The sequence below is a fragment of the Meles meles genome, chromosome 11, assembly GCF_922984935.1.
Source record: "Meles meles chromosome 11, mMelMel3.1 paternal haplotype, whole genome shotgun sequence".
NCBI classification, from domain to species: Eukaryota; Metazoa; Chordata; class Mammalia; order Carnivora; family Mustelidae; genus Meles; species Meles meles.
The window spans coordinates 11,624,336-11,642,323 of NC_060076.1; the positions used below are offsets into that span (position 1 = coordinate 11,624,336).

General features: G+C 37.4%; 1 protein-coding gene across 5 annotated transcripts in view; it reads right to left on the bottom strand.

Moving 5' to 3' along the window:
- The window catches only part of RABGAP1 (RAB GTPase activating protein 1), a 156,285-nt gene that overhangs the window by 112,493 nt on the left and 25,804 nt on the right, over positions 1-17,988 (bottom strand). For 2 of the 5 annotated variants that reach the window (XM_046023281.1, XM_046023282.1), the window contains 4 exons: positions 4,360-4,594; positions 3,264-3,468; positions 1,124-1,298; positions 150-307 (listed from right to left, as the gene is read on the bottom strand). In XM_046023281.1, the coding sequence (XP_045879237.1) occupies positions 150-307; positions 1,124-1,298; positions 3,264-3,468; positions 4,360-4,594 (773 nt within the window). Of the gene's footprint in view, positions 1-149; positions 308-1,123; positions 1,299-3,263; positions 3,469-4,359; positions 4,595-14,355; positions 14,396-15,332; positions 15,591-17,988 lie in introns of all 5 variants that reach the window. The other 3 variants (XM_046023285.1, XM_046023283.1, XM_046023284.1) reach the window with 3 other exon arrangements.

The window sequence follows — 17,988 nt, forward strand, 5'->3', positions numbered from 1 at the left end:
CTACCTATAAAAGCAATCCTAAAAAAAAAAAAAGCAATCATTTTATACATGAAAGTTAAATAATCTGACCCAGAGTTTCCCTTGAACCACAGATGATATACCATGTTAATACAAACTTCAATTAAAAAAAAAAGAATAAAATATCCTACCTAAAATAACCTTTACCATCATCTTCTTTTATTTCTAAAGACACAGAGAAGGTAAAGATGTCACTGTCAGGAGTTTGGGGTGCAGCAGCTGCTGAAAGTGGGGTCTGCTTGGCAGAACGGCGGAAGGCAGTGGCAAAACTGTAAAGTATCCGGCTTACCTACAATGGACAAGTTAGAAAATAGGCTGTTATCAGAAGAAATAAAATACCTTTATTAAGGCTGAAAAGTTACCTATTTTGTGTGTGTGTTGGGGTGGGTAGTAATTCATCTTTCCCCCACTGATTTCTTTTGGTAAATTATCTAATTTGTTAGGCCTAGAAAGCAACACTAAAAATGGCCAGAGAAAGGGTTTTTTTTTTTTTTTAATCTTTTTTTTTTTTAAGATTTTATTTACTTATTTGACAGACAGATCACAAGTAGGCAGAGAGGCAGGCAGAGAGAGAGAGGAGGAAGCAGGCTGTCCGCAGAGCAGAGAGCCCGATGCGGGGCTCGATCCCAGAACCCTGGGATCATGACCTGAGCCGAAGGCAGAGGCTTTAACCCACTGAGCCACCCAGGCGCCCCGAGAAAGGGTTTTAAAAAAGAAATGGTTATAAACACAAGAAATCCAATTGAAAAATAATTTCCTAAATTGTCAGAAACAATCTGAATTTATTTATTATAGTTAAAAAAAAAAAAAAAAAAAAAGCCCTACAAGATTGCTTTAAAAGAACAGTTTGGAAATGTGTCATTCCTGAAACGAAGATACCTATCAAGAAGCAGTCTTGGTCTCAGACACTCTTAGCAACAACGTTCTGGTTATCCAAACTTTTAGTTTCTTTATATTTCAGCCCATCAGGCTGGAATCAATAAAACATCAGCAAAGAATTTTATTTGGCTTATTAAGTGACCATAATAAATACTGCAATTAACTTCAACACAGTGAGGGTAAAGGTGAAGTGTCATTTGCAGACAGTTTTCTGGTAAGGACTTACAGCTTCTTGTATTTCACACCGGAAGACGTGTATTCTGAAGAGCTCTGCATTGTAATGACTTTCAGTGAAAGCAAAACAGTCACTCTCGGGAGTTCCATCATGTCCTCTGACACAGAAGAGGATTTTGTAGATAGGGTAGTTTGCTATTTCAGTGTTTGTCTGAGGATCTAAGAGTCTGTTTGGGAAAAAAAGTTATAAAGAGCTTAGAGGAATTACGGACTATTCTCACTAAATCCATAGTATGATTTGAGGCTTATCTTTCTAGCAAGATCACAGAAACCATTTTTGGTATGCTAATCATATTAATCTTAAGTCTTAAAAAATAAGTTATATGTGGATTCCTCTTTTTATTATTTTTTTTTAAGATTTTATTTATTTGACAGAGAGATAGCAAGAGAGGGAACACAAGCAGGAAGGGGTAGCGGGAGAGGGAGGAGCCAGCTTCCCACCAAGCAGGGAGCCCCATGCAGGGCTTGATCCCAGGACCCTGGGATCATGACCTGAGCCAAAGGCAGACGCTTAGTGACTGAGCCACTCGGAAGCCCAATACGTGGATTCCTGAATTATTAATTACGTAATTCCACGGTACTAAAACCTACATAATCTTATGCTTTAGAGAGGCAATTAGAAAGACAAACAATAAGTACATAGGTTTTCTATATAGTCTGTACCTAAATAAAGACCAGATCAATGAGTAAATTAGACTACCAAAATGAATCAATAAAGCTGTGTTTTTCACCACCTCCTAAAAATGACCTAATCTGCTCTATTATTTAAAAAAACAAAAAACTGATGTGTTTTCTCAGAGTGAAACATATTCTTCTGATTCATGGCAAATAAGTACAAAATGTTAACACCTAAAAAAAGATAATTACTAATCAAAAGCATGCCATTCGCTGAAAATCAAAAGTGTGTTATTCATTCAGAAACATATTGGTTCAACAAATACTTACATGATACTTATAATACTCTAAGCTCCGTTCTGGATACTGAAGACACAAATATGAAAGTAATGAAAAGAAACTGCAACTTCAACACTGAATGGGCAGGGCCACTGATGAGGAAAGCCTAGGGGTCCCTGTGCATAATGGAAATACACAGGAAGTGGACCTAATCCACATTCAAAGGCACTTTGATAAAAACTCTGAAAACATGAGCAAGAGAAACTGGGTTTTGCATGTCTACAGAATTAAAATGTATCAGAACAAAGTATAATTTCAGTTGGGCAACAACTACTAAGAAGGACACAGAAATGAGCACTAAACAAGTTTTATGAAAAGTTTCATATTATTGGGATGCCTGGGTGGTTCAGTTGATTAAGCATCTGACTCTTTATTTTGGCTTAGGTCAGATCTTGGGGTCCCGGGATCTAGCCCCTGCATCAGGCTCTGTGCTCAGTGAGGAGTCTACTTGAGGATTCTCTTTCCCTCTTCCTCTGCCCCTTCCCTCACTCATATATGTGCGTGCTCTCTCCAAAACAGTCTTTTAAAAAATCTGATTCTGGAATGTCAATATTATTATTGTTGATTCTAATATGTTGTCAGATTCAATATGAAACTTCATACTGAACTAATGTGTCAAGCTAGTATCTGTATTGGTGGAACAGGGAAAATATAAATTAATTTGTTAGGCATACTTTCAGGTCAACATATTTCAATTATCCCCAAAACATTCAAAAAAAATTTTTTTTAGAAAAGCTTCAACCAATTCCTTTTTTTTTTTTTTTAAAGACTTTATTTACTTATTTGACAGAGAGAGAGAGAGATCACAAGTAGGCAGAGAGGCAGGTAGAGAGGAAGAAGTAGGCTCCCTGCTGAGCAGAGAGCCCCATGCGGGGCTCGATCCCAGGATCCTGAGATCATGACCTGAGCTAAAGGCAGAGGCTTAACCCACTGAGCCACCCAGGCGCCCCAAAACATTTAAATTTTTAAGGTACCATACACAAGTGGGGTAGGGAAGAATATAAAAAAACTGTTCAAATGAGTAATTTTGGTAAGGGTCACAATCCTTGGAAGATGTTAAGTGCCAGGTGAATTAAATATTACATGAGTAAGATAATTATGTATTTTGTTCACTACTGCTTCTTTCCAAATCTATAGGTCAGAAATCTGATCCAAACATTTCAAGAAGCTGGTCTAACCTCACGGTTCCTTCAGACACATTCGGCACTGACAGGGTTACGTCTAGTGAAATCTGACATTGGCTTCTTAAGATGGACATCATCCTTAAGGCTTCCACTTCACTCCTGGGTGCATTTACTGAGGCACAGCCTAAATAAGTTAGTTTGCTGAAAACTACACTGTCTTCATCAGCAGCTGGTGTAAAAGGACTTGACCCTTCAGAATCTGAAAGAAAGGAAATGAAATCATTTTTTAATATTTTGTTGACATGAATACCAAGTAAAAACTTACAAGTTACATTTAGGTCTACAATTAAAAACTAATGAGATAATATGCTAATGCCCCAGAAGAAATGCCCATTAAAGCCAGAAATTTCACATTAAAACTCTGTCACTAACACCCAAATTTTTAGGGACTCCTTTACTGTCAATCCCAAATCTAAAATGTGATCTGAGGTAAGATCTGATTTACATTTTGCCTCTTCTAATTTGTTCTGACTTTATAATTCACTTTTAGTTCAAAAATATATTTAGCATTTTACCACTCTGAAAAATTCTCTCTCTTCTTTCTGATCTGTATTGCTTTATTTCTCTCATTCATCATCTCAGCTACTTAATGTTCTCCCAATACCCCTGCTTTCCCTTTCTCAAGAAAGCTGTATAGTTTTAACATTCTAGTTTTCCCAGTGAGACTTTATAATTCCCCTATTCCTCCTCCTCTGTGCTGCCTTTTAAATAACCTGGCAACTACTCCCCAAGAGCTATCTATACAGGCCTGCAGCAAATATCTCTTCCCCAAGCATTATTCCTCCACATCTCCAACACTGTCCTCAAATTCCTTTTCGTGGAAAAATCTTGAAACATTCTGAAACAAGGCTTCCTCAGTGTCATTTAACTACTGTTATCTCTTGCTTTGATATCCATGACGTACATTTAAAGGGAAATCAGAATGGTACATATACCTACCCTTCTCAAATCCTCCTAAATCTAGAATCTGAACATTCTAGAAAAACAGATGATGGTTTTTGCTTGCTCTGAATCAAACTTAGCACAGGGTGGGCACTCACATATTAAAAACAATAACCTTCAGTTAAGCAAGCAATGCAGCAGTCCTAACCTCCTTGTCCAGGTTTCACTGGCAAGCTCATCTCTGGTTTTTGAAGCCCTACTAATGGCACAGGGTTAATGGTAGATGAAGCTGAGAGTTGGTTAGAAAGAGGTCCATCTCCTTCACCATCCAGTTGTGACCTTTCCACAAGTTCCTTGTCCCCTGGCTGGTCGTCCACTGGAGGATCCATCAGCACATCTGCTAGCTCTTTTTGCAGCTGCTGCTCACTTCCATTCCCTATAATCTAAGGGTCACAAATACACGCAATCAGCAAAGTGCGAAAGAGAGCCCAGTACTAATTCAAATGGTCCGTATTCTAGAGAAAATTGTCAGCATTTCTTTTGATAGAAAGATATCTTCTGAATGTTTTTTTAACAGAGTAAGTCAAGATCTGCAATAAATAAGAGATGCAGCTGCTCTCTTAATTCGTAGTTTTTCATGAAAAAGTGTATAGTGAATTTGAGACTACTGCCCAGAAATGTATGTAACAGTGTTATTTAAAGTTTTCTACAGTGGCCTCAACTAACAAAATATCCGTAATTTTACTTGTCTGGTGAGAAATAATCTGTTAAAAGGAGTATATTTAGGGGCTTCTCTAATCTTTAAGAAACAGGGAAAATGTGTTTGCCTGCAGAAGTTATCATAGAAACAGACTTATTAGGTAATAAATTTTCACATGTATTTCACCACTCCTACTATAAGTCAGTCTCTTGTAATCCTAAGGGAGACTCCTCTGAAATGAACAGTTTCTTAATGTTCTGAGGCACCTGAATAAAGCTGGTATGTATAAAATGGCCTGAGGAGAAGCACATTTCAGTAATGTCAAGTGTTTTTCTAGAGTCATGATGGTTTATTCCTAGTTGCTCAATAAGGAAGTAAACAAGTGCAAAATCTAGTGGAAACTGCCCAATGCTAGGGAAAACCACAAGTGGCAAAACTCAGTACTGTCACTAAATGCTTATTCAAGAAACACTAAAAAAAATTCAACAAAACAATTTAGAAAAAGTCATGATCAAGAAAGGGGGTTGATTTAGGAGGCTTTCTGAAAACTAAAAGCTGACAAAAAGTTAAAATGGGTGGGGCTAGGAGACTATGGTAAAGAGAATGAGGTCTTCCCTGTCAAATCAACACAGAAGTTAGAAGCAAAATTCCAATAATAACAGACATAACTCTGGACTGCCAAAGAACCCAGTTCAAACATTTTTTTTTTTTAACTCTATAAGCTTCACGTTCCTTTGGCTGTAAATTATAATGGAGAAACAAAGAGTCTTACGTCTTTTTCTTGCTGACATTTTCCCAAGGAAATCTGACATGTCAGCTATTCTTGCCACACAGGTGTCCAGCCTCGTGGCTTCAGTGACAATGTGTATTTCCCTGAACTTCATTTTATGTTTACAGTTACTGCTAATGGAACTACAAGTGGGTCCCGTAATTTTATTTATTTATTTTTTAAAGATTTTATTTATTTATTTGACAGACAGAGATCACAAATAGGCAGAGAGACAGGCAGAGAGAGGAGGAAGCACGCTCCCCGCTAAGCAGAGAGCCCGATGTGGGGCTCGATCCCAGGATCCTGGGATCATGACCTGAGCCGAAGGCAGAGGCTTTAACCCACTGAGCCACCCAGGCGCCCCAGGTCCCGTAATTTTAATTCTTTGTTATGCCTGATCCTACACAACCACAAATGCAATCCAATTTCTTCTTTCAGAAGTTGTACTTTCAGAAGATTTTTAAGCCATCTAAAAAACAAACACAGCTTAGTTCCAATTAACCTCTTATTCTTCCAGAACTGGAGAGCAATTACTGCATCACCTGCAGTAAACAAAAGATACTCTAATTGAACCTAAACTGGTTTCCAAGGGGAAAGAAAAAGAACATAAATAGGATAGTTAGCTTCCTGAACACAGATGGAGAAAAGATATTAGACTCCCTGTTTGTGTAATTAGTAAGTAGAACTGGGGAGACTATCACCAAAAGAGCAAACTAAATCAAAGAGAAAACATTATATTTTACATGTTACAAAGTACTGTTTTGTTCTTTGGTTTATAGAGTAATTAAGCTCAAGTCTTCTGTTGGATAGGCTGCCTACATTTTCACATAGTCTTCAATAACAAAAATACACCTAAGCCTGAAAGAAAACATGTTTATATACTTGTATTTTGTTTGTACATGTTTATCTTGCATTCCTCTTTCATTTACAGAGTCTATAAACATAAGAACTGCCTTCTATTTCCTCAACTCTTCCTTAAAAACTAGGAAAAAGAAATGTACACACAAACATTTGATTTTTAAAAGCAGCAATGTAACATATGCTTTGGATGATTAGGGTCAATACAGTACTCAACAATTATGTTAGATCAATTGTGAACCTTCGATCTAATTTCAAAATTACTGTCTGTGACATTATAATACACATACTTAAACCAGTTAAGGTTTTTGTCATTGTTTTTGTTTTCTTTATTTAAAACCTTTTTTTTTTTTTTTTTTTAATTAAGTAATCTCTATGCCCAACATGGGGTCTGAACTCATGACCCTGTTATAAAGAACTGCATGCTCCATGGACTTAGCCAGCCAGGCACCCTGTTTGTTTGGTTGGTTTTTAAAGATTTTATTTATTTGAGAGAGAGACAATGATTGAGAGAAAGAGAGATCACGAGTGGGGGGGTGGGTGGGGGAGGGAGTTTAGAGGGCCTGAGGCGGGTCTTGATCCTAGGACCCTGGGATTGTGACCTGGGCCAAAGGTATACACATAATTGACTGAGTCACTGAAGCACTCATCTGTTGTTTTCTTTATGAAGACAGTCTTCCCTTGGCTTATCTAGGAAACATTTAGCCATGCCCTTCAGGGGTCTTAAACTTTGGCATGCATCAGAATCACCTGGAGAACTTTTAAGACACGAACGTTCAGCCCAACTGAATTCCAATTCAGTAAGTCTGGGTGGACCCGATAATTTGCATTTTTAAAAAGTTTCCAGGAGATGGTGATAGTGCTGGTCTGGGGACCAGGCTCTAAGAACCAACCTTAGGTTAATTGTTCTTAACCATGACTACACAGCAATAATAACCCATATTACCAGGAAGCATGCTAAAATTAAAATATGTACTCCCGCCTCTGCCCCCTCATCTCCCAAACAAACAAGTAAATCAGTCTCAGAGGTAGGCCTGGGCATATGCATTTTGAAGAACCTCCACAGGTGATTACAAAATGGTTGGCATGCCAGATTAGGCCAGCAGACTGTAGTTTGTTGACCCCTGGTCCTGATGTAGTTTGTTGACCCCTGGCCCTTAAACAAACCAACAACTGCTTATCACTGGACTCTGTGTTATAATAAAAAAATAAACCCACTGTTCCCTGTTGCCAACCTTTTTTTAAAATTATTTATTTGTCAGAGAAAGAGGGAGAGAGAGAAAGGGAGAGAGCATAAGCAGGGAGAGTGGCAGGCGGAGGAAGAAGCGGGATGCAGAACTGGATCCCAGGACACTGGGATCATGACTTGAGCCGAAGGCAGATGCCTAACTGACTGAGCCACCCAGGTGTCCTGCCAACAGCATTCTTAACAGAAAACATAATCATCTCTAAAATAACACACTGCAGTATTAGTCAAAGGGTAGATCAATGGAACAAAACGGAATCCAGAAATAGACTGACAAATATATGGCCAATTGGTTTCAAAAAAGTTAGCAAGATAATTTAATGGAGAAAGGGAATAAAACAAATGGGGCTGAACAATTAACCTGACGTCTATACCTATGCAAAAACATGAAGCTCATGAAGCCCAGCCAATATTCCACATCACATATAAAAATTAACACAAAATGGGTCACAGGTCTAAATGTAAATCCTAAAGCTATAAAACTAACAGGAGAAAACAAAGGAAAAAATCTGTGAAAATCCTGGGACACAAAGATTTCTAATGATACAAAAAGTAGCATAAAAGAAAAAAAAATGTACCTGGGTGCCACAGTCGGTTAAGTGTCCGATTCCTCCTTCTGGCTCAAGTCATGATCTCAGTCAGGGTCATGAGACTGAGCCCCTCCTTCAGGCTCTGCGCACTGAGCAGAGAATCTGCTTGAGACTCTCTCTCCCTCTCCCTCGGCCCCTTCCCCCTACACTCTTGCTCTCTAAAATAAAAATAAATCTTTAAAAAAATGATAAAATGATAAAACTAGAAACTTCCACTCAAAAGACACCATTAAGAGAATAAAAATATAAGCCACAAACAGAGAATATGTATCTGATGAAGGATTTATATCCAGAATGCCTTATAACTCAATAAGGAAACAAGCCACCCAATTTTAAAAATGGGCATTTCACCAAAGAAGGTAAAGAGATTGCTAACTAATAAGCACATGAGAAATGTGCTCAATTCATTAGCCATTAGAGAAATTGAAACCTCCACAGGATGCCTTCACGAACCTGTAAGCTTGGATAAAATTAAAATGAAAACAATGCTAACAATAACCAAGGATTGGCAAAGATGTGTAGTAACTAAAAAACTCTCAAACACTGCTGGTGGGAATGCAAAACAGTGGTGTCACTTTAGCCATTTTTTTGTGAATTTTATAGTTAAATATACACTTACCATATGACTCAGTGCTAGGTATTAAACCAAGAAAATTAAAACATATGTCCTGTGAATGTTTATAGCAGTATTATTCATAATCACCAAAAAGCTGAACACAAATGTTTATCAGCTGCTTAGTGGATAAACAAACTGCAAATATCTATACAATGGAACGCTACTCAGCAATAAAAAGGAATGAATTATTAGTACATGCAATAGCATGGATTATCCCGAGTAAAATAAGCCAGACACAAAAGGCTACACCATCTTGTAAGATTCCATTTATATGGCATTCTAGAAAAGGCACAACTTCAGGGACAGAAATCAGATCACTGGTTGCCAGGGGCTGGGAAGGAGATAAGAGGACTGACAAAAAAGAAGCACAAAGAACTTTTTGGAGTGATAAAAATATTCTGCATCTTAATTGTGGTGATGGTGGTTGTTATGAGTTTGCATTCACTAAAGCTTATAGGACTGTACACCTAAAAGGAGTGCATGTTACTATGTGTAAATCTTACTTCAAGAAACTTAAAATAGAAAGGGGATATTGATAGTGGCAAAGGTTATGCATATATGGGAGCAGGGGTTAAATGAGAAATCTCTGCACCCTCCTCTTGATTTTGCTATGAACCTAAAACTGCTCTAAAAAATAAGGTCTATTATTTATTTATTTATTTTTAAAGACTGTTTGTTTCTTTGACAGAGACACAGCGAGAGAGGGAACACAAGCGGGGGAGTGAGAGAGGGAGAAGCAGGCTTCCTGCCGAGCAGGGAGCCCGATGCAGGGGTTGATCCCATGACTCTGGGCCGAAGGCAGGCGCTTAATGACTGAATTGCCCAGGCGCCCCTAAAGTCTGTTTTTTAAAAAATAGAAAAAAAGCATGGTTTCTACAAAAGATGCTATCTGAGGACACACTGTTCATTTTTTCTATCTGCACCTCAAAAGCTATTCATCCAGGGTTCTGTTTTTGACAACAACCTCATTTTACAGACTCTCCTGTGCCCACTTCATCTGCTGTCAAGATACATAAACAATCCCTAGTATGTATCTACAACCCCTTCTTCACCTGTCTACTGGAGAAAAAATCTTCAGCTAGATACCCCGACAGTGTGTCAGACTTAACTCACTGACTGATCCTTCTCCTGTATCCTTTTTATTTTTTTTAAGGAAGCTCTATGCCCAGTGTGGCACTGGAACTCATGACCCCAAGGTGACGCTGTACTGACTGACCCGGCCGGGTGCCACCTGGTTTTTTGTTTGTTTGTTTGTTTTTAATTAGTGAATTGCACTACTGTCCACTTACTGGGCCAATGAAAGAGCACAATCACCCCTCATCCTTCACTTCTCTAATCCCCACATTATTCATGTATCCTACTGATCCTTGCTCAACTGTGCATTTTTTCCTTCCTCTCTCTGCATAGGTAATACCACAGGACAGCTAATGTTCATTTTACATAAGCCTATTTATTAGAAAGATAGGAGTTTCCTTGCCTTCTCTCTCTCTCTCTCCTATAACCTATCTTTCACACAGCCACTGAAGTTATACTTGCAAAGCTTAGTTCTGATCAAGCACTACCTTACTTTTAAAACCTCCCATGTTTCCTCAATTCCCTTAAGATAAAGCCCAAATTTGTAACTATAGTCTATGAATTCTTCAAAACTCTGCCCAATTTATGTTTCCATCTTTTACCAATCACACCAAATTACTCAATTTCCCCGTGACAGATGATAAACTTTCAAGCATCTAGACTCTGTATAGACTGTTACCTTCCCTAGAAAGTAATCCTTCTTTCTGCTAAGACCAAGCTTAAATTCTGTTACCTCCTCTGGGATATCTTAATCCTGCAATATGGGATGTAATCACTTCCTCCCTCGGGGATGCCACCAGCACATGAGCATACATGTTTTAGAGAACCAGACCTTGAACTAGACTGGGCATTATTAGATGGCACAGACTGCTTAAGTTATCTTTATATTATTCCCAAAGCATTGGATATACTTACTGCATAATATACCTGCAATACATGTTTACTGAATTGAATTTTATAAATGCAAAGAGTAAATGCCAAAGTAATATTTTGATATTGGATATTCTACAGATTTTGGTTTAGTTATGAAAAATGAAATCTGAATTCTTTATTTACACTTTGTTTACTTAAACACAAACAAAATCACCATCATTTCCTATTATTCTGAGAGTCATTAAAGGTTTAACGTTTACAGTAAGAATACTGAGCAAGACCAGTTAGCATGCTGCAGACCAATTTTATTCTGAAGTCCAAAAAGACTTCCTTTCCAGGAGGGTTCAATGATATAATAATGATAATACTATAGGACATTTGTTTGTAATTCAGGCACTATATGTGATTTTTACAGGAATTATCTCATTTCTCACATGGCAGTACCCACCAATTAGTAAGCATCCAATTAGTATCTCCCTACCTCACTTCCAGCTATTTCATTTTTTTTTTTTAAGATTTTAAGTTAATTACTATACCCAGTCCCTACACATGGGGCTTGAACTTACAACCTTGAGATTGAGTCACATGCTCTACCAACTGAGCCAGCAAGGCGCCCCCCACTTGCAGCTATTTCTAAATAAACTCTGACCCACCTAACTGGAGTTGAGGTTTGAAAAAGCAAATAATAACTTAAAAAAAAAAGTTCCACTTTCCATTATCCAGAGAAAACTAAGAACACACCTACTATTTATGTGAAAGACCCATTACTGGAATAACACCTATCCTTTCTAAATATATCAAATAAAAGTAACAATTTATATGGTAGAAGTGGCTACAGGTCTGTATCCTTGAGAGCAAAACTGCATTTATAGAAGTAAGGGACAAAATGTTTCAAAGACAACAGCCAGAGTCATTTCCTGGTGTTAATTTTCTACTCCTAACTTTATAGCCCCTGTTTCCTGTCACTGCAACAATATCAGCTAGGCCCTTCTGGATTTGACAGTTATCCAAAGCTACTTTAGGCAGTTTGGGATCTTTTTCCAGTAGAGATTTTGTCTTCAAGAGGCATGCTTAGGAAATGACAGTGTGCACTTGAGAAATCTATAGGTGATCAGAAAATTAAAGACAAATCCATGATATCTACAGTTCCCACTACTTGAGTCAGGCCATAATGAAAATATAATTGACAATGCTTCATTTAATGTAACAGTAATATTACTCAGCTTCAGTGTAAAAACTAAGGCATTCTGAAGTAAGTACATAAAGCTTACTTTTACCAGAAAGCACGGCACAAAACAACCAGAAGTCCCATTTGGATCCTAGAAAGTATCATTACTAACCTCAAATCCACTCACATACTTGCTCTGTGATCTTTGGTAAATCACTGAATTACTTTGTGCCTCATTTATAAACTGCAGCTGTTTTGACTATCCACCTCTTTATCTTCTGTCTTCTCTCTGCCTGTGATCTCTGTCTGTCAAATAAATAAAATCTTAAAAAAAAAAAAAAAAAGCCTTTTCCAAGAAGGCTTCTCAGACTCCTCCCCCAAGCTGACATAGGTTTCCATCCTCTCTTCTATAGCACCCTTTGTTAATCTCTATTGTAGCATTTATCTGTTAATGTTGAAAATTAAATATAGCTACAGTATCTCTACAGCTCCTCCATCAAGAGGTAGAAGTCAATTTCCCTAAACCCACATGTGACTTGCTTTGACGAATAAAATGTGGCAGAAGTGACACCATGTAATCTCTAAGCCTTTGCCTTAAAAAGATGCATTACCGCTTCCACATCTGCCCTAGGACTGCCATGTTGCTGTGAAGAAGTCCAAGAAGACCAAATGAAAAGAAAGAGTCAGCCATCCCAATCAAGCACAGTCACCAGTCAATGTATCAGATCAATGAAGTTACATGAACAAAAACAGGACCAGCAAAACTACCCATTCAATGGATAAAATCATGAGAACTAATAAATTGTTTCAAGCCACTCAATTCTGAAGTAATCTGTTACAAAGCAAAGATCAGTACAAACCAGTTCAACAAGAATCCTAACAACTATCACCTACCCCAAGCTATAAGCATCTTGAAGATAGGAACCATATCAATTTATCTCTGTTTTCATTCAGCCTTTTAAGAGCTTCTCTTTGTCTGTGATATTTGCCAGTTTCACTGTCATCCTGATTGGGACTCACACACTGTTCCTTGAAGCTGGGGATCTATGTCTTACCACTTCTGGAAAATACTCCACTATTATCTCAAGTAACTCCTCCTCTCCCATTCTATTTTCCACATAACTTCTGCAGATTTATTGATTTTCTCTTCAGCCATGTCTAATCTACTATTTAACACATCAGTTGCACCTTTAACGTCACTAGCTCTTATTTTCACTAAGTTTGCTTGGTCTTTTAGATAATTTTGTTCATTTCTAATATTTTCCAATTTTTCTTCAAATCTTCAATCATTTAAATCTTATTTATCTTAAAAGTTATAGCTAATAACAAATGCTCAAGTTTCAACAAGACTTGATCCTGCTACAGTCTGCCTGCTCTTTGTTCTTTATAAATTTTGGGTTATCTGATATTCTTTATCAGGGTAATCTGTGGGAATACCAGGCAGCCTGGGTAGCAGGCATGTCTCTCCAGAGTAGTTTTTGCAATTGACTCTGTCAGGTGCCCTAGAAGTATTACCAACCCAGGAATATTCAAGTAGTGTAAATTCAAACCCCAAATACCCTAAGGCAAGCCTATGGGTATAAATTCTCAAGACTCCCCTCCAAACCTGTGTCCATGCTAAGAAGACTTAAACTAAGCTTCCTTATTTTCTTCCTGTGATTGTAAGTAAGTTATTTTTTCTAAGTCTATCCTTTCAATTAGGATGCATCATCCCCTGAAGGTGCTATATAAGGAAATCTCAGTTCCAATACCCCTCTCTGTAAATTCCAATACCCCTCCCAAAGCCTTATCTCTTAACCAACTTATCTATCAAAACCCATGGCTATTGGTCATGAAGAACACCAAAATCCCCCAGTACAGCCCCAGTGTAAGCTTTTATATATAATTCTGGCTTTCACTGTCCCTCTTGCTTTTGTTCCTTTGGGTTTCTTTACTTTCTTACGAATATAGCTATGAAAGGATGTTTGTATTTCACCCAGCTCTCCTAAATATTTTGTACTGGGACATTTTTGGGTTTTCTGGGTCATCACATTTCCAAAAATAGGAGTTGTCAGCCTCAGTGCCTAAAAACAGCATTTGGTAGCTTACTGGCTGTCAACTCAATATTCAACAAAACAATTAGGACTTCTGGCATGGAAGCATGACAGGCTTTTAAATATATTTCCTAAATCCAATGCAATTTTAAAATACAGTAGTAGCTGAAAAAAAAACAGTTTCAAAAAAGAGTATCACTGAGCAACATGTTGCAGCAATTCCATCATACTTTAATCCCATAGACTGAACAATAATTCTATTACTTTCTTCACTTACCAGTTCTATATACAATACTCTAATATACTGCAGAGATGTACTGAAAATACAGAGAGGAAACATTTTAAATTTGTAGGACATATTGCTCAATTTCCTGGTCTAAAAAACAGAACATTTCTTTTCAGTAAACAAGGTAAGATGAGAGCAAGAAAAAAAGTTCTCTGGAGGAGGGGCGCCTGGGTGGCTCAGTGGGTTAAGCCTCTGCCTTCGGCCCAGGTCATGATCTCAGGGTCCTGGGATCGAGCCCCGCATCGGGCTCTCTGCTCGGCAGGGAGCCTGCTTCCCCCTATCTCTCTGCCTGCCTCTCTGCCTACTTATGATCTCTCTCTCTCTCAAATAAAAAAAAAAAAAAAAAAAAAAAGTTCTCTGGAGGAGCCCTGAGGGTCCTTCCCATTTACCATTAAAAAATTCATCAAATTAGAAACAGGAAGAGTAACTCAAACAGTACTTCAAAAATTAACAAGAAAATTTTCAAGTGGAAGACACCCAAAAAGAGAGAAGACTGATCTATTTGCAAGTGTACTTGCTCATGCTATCTTCCTTCCTATTACAGAAACTGTTCCTGGGCTAACCCCTCCATTCACACAACAGGAAACTCCTCTCCTTAATCAAAGACTTTGCTCTTCTCTGATCCTAGTAATGTCTCCCTCTTTACTGAATAACTCCTACTGGCGCATTTGTATCATAACATCTCTCACTGGAATCCCTATTCCTATTCAGGCACCATGGTTTTTTCTTTGTGTTTTTTTTTTTCTCTTCTTTTTAGCAAAAATCCTTAAAACGGTTGTTACACTACCACTTCTTCCTCACCTACCATTTACCACCCAACCCACAAGAATGCTGCTAATCATCTAATCTCTCTCTTAAAACAAAAAGCAAGCAAAAACAAAGACACCCTTCTTAAGGATCACCCAGGCCTCTATCCTATCTTTTTTCAGTCACCATGGAAAGCAACCTATCAGCAGAATCTAACATACCTGGTTATTCCCGCTCTCTTGAAACACTTTCTTCATCTCTTTTCAAAGGCATTCCAATCTAGTTTTCTTTATATCTATTTATATCTTCTCAGTCTTCTCTGCTGGTTTCTCTTCATCTCCATCTCTCAATGTTGAAGTACTCCAAGAATCAGTTCTTCACTCAACTCTTCAGTTTCTATGCTCACTCTGTGGGTGATCTCATCTAATCCCATAGCTTTAAATACCATCTATATACTGTTGATGCCAGCCACAGTCGCTCTGGAGGATCAATCTCATATAATCAACTACTTGACATCAAGAAATGGACACATAATAGTCACCTCAAATTTAACATGTTCAACTTCTGGTCCCTCTAACCCAATGCTGGTTCTCTTTCCATTTTAATAAACGGCACTACCATATACACAACAGCTCAGGCCAAAAATTAGGAACCATCATTTATTCCTCTCTTTGCCTCAAATCCCACATCTAATTTGCTCACCCTATTAGTTCTACCTTGAAAATATATCCTGAATCAGACCACATTCACCTTCTAGTCTTAAGTCAACATTCTCTCTCCCTTTAATGAATGAAACAGCCTTCTATCTACTTTTTGCTAACAATCTTGCATCTTTATTGCCCATTCTCCATGGAGCAGGCCAGATATAACTCATGGTTTTGAGTATATTCACAGATGTGTGCAACCAACACCAAAGTCAATTTAAAATGTTTTCATCACCTCAAAAAAAAAAAAACAACAAAAAACCCCAAAACAAAAACACCAAAAACTACCACTGTTAGGTTTCAACTCTTCTTTCCCCTAATAACTCCAGATCTAAATAAGCAGCAACTAACTGATCTTCTGCCTCTGAAGATTTGACTATTCTAGACATTTCATATTAATGGAGCCATGTAATTTCTGGACTTTTGTGACTTGCCTGATATTTAACATGTCTTTGAGGATCATCTATGTTGTAGCATGTATCAGTACTTCACTCCTTTTAAAGATCATAAATATATATAATAAAATATTTTAAATAATTGTATACCACATTATCCATTTAGTAGTTGATAAACATATAGACTGTTTAAACTTTATCTTATGTATCTTTATGTTTTTCTTCCTTTGTCGCTTATACCTTTGGTGTGGTATCAAAGAATCCACTGACAAATCTAAAGTCATGAAAATTTATCCCTGTTTCTTCTAAGAGCTTTACACTGAAGTCTGTAAACCATTTTAAGCTAATTTTTGTATATGGTGTGAGGTAAGGGTACAACTTCATTCTTTTGAAAGGGGCTATCTAGTTGTCCCAGCACAATTTGTTGAAAAAAAAAAAAAAAAACCAAGACAAAAAAACCTATTCCCAACTGAATGGCATTAGTAAACCTTGTCTCAATGAGTGGACCACCAAAATGATTCTATTCTCAACTCTCAAATGTATTCCAATGATCTATATGCCTATCTTTATGTCAGTACCACACTGTCTTGATTACCACTGCTTTATAATAAGTTTTGAAATTGCAAAGTTTGAGTCCTCCAACTTTGTTCATTTTCAAGATTACTTGGCCTATTCAAAGTCCCTTGCAATCCAAAATGAATTTTACAATTGGCATGTAAACATTGGTATGCAATCAAAGTGAAGATCAGTTTCATGAACACTGTATGAATTTCCATTTACTGAGCTCTTCTTTAATTTCTTTCAACAATGTTTTGCAGATTTCAAAGTATAAGATTTTCACTTCTGTTTAACTTAACACTATTTCATTTCTTCTTTCTTTTTTTAAAGTAGGTCCCACATCTAGTGTGGAGCCCAATGGGGGGCTTCAACGTGCAACCCTGGGATCAAAACCTGAGCTGAGATCAAAAGTCAGACGCCTATCTAACTTAGCCACCCAGGTGCCCTTATTTCATTCTTTTTCATGCTATCATAAATGTTTTTTCATTGTTATTTCAGACTGTTCATTCCCGGTGTATAAAAAATTGAACTTTTTGTATATTGATCTTGTGTTCCATAATATTGCTGAACTTATTAGTTTTAATAGTTTTTCACATTTCATAGGGTTTTCCATGTATAAATTCATGTCAACTGCAAACAGAGTTTTTACTTCTTTTTTTCCAATCTGGGTATAATATTTTTGCATGCCTAACTGCCCTGTTTGTACAATGGTGAACAGAGGTTGCAAGTGTAGACACCCAGGTCTTGAGTCTGAACTAAGGGGTAAGAATCTACTCTTTCACCAGCATGAATGATTCTTACTGTGTGTTTTTCATAGATCCTATTAATCAGGTTGAGGAAGTTCCATTCATAGTTGATTTATTTTCTACATTTATTTATTTTTATAAAAAGGTGTTGGGTTTCACCAAATATTCTTCCTGTGCCTACTAAAAATGATCATGTGGTTTTTAGTTCCATCGATATGTTATATTACATTCACAGTTTTTCAGTTGTTAAACCAACTTACATTCTTGGGATAAATCCCACTTGATCATGGTATGTAATCCTTTTCATATACTGCTGAACAAAATATCCTGATATTTTGTTGGGGACTTTCGTGTCCATATTTAAGATACTGACATGTAGCCTTCTTGTGATGTCTTTGTCTAATTCTGGCATTGGTACAGTGTCACCCTCATAGGTTTAATTATGAAGTATTCTCTCCTTTTCTATTTTTTGGA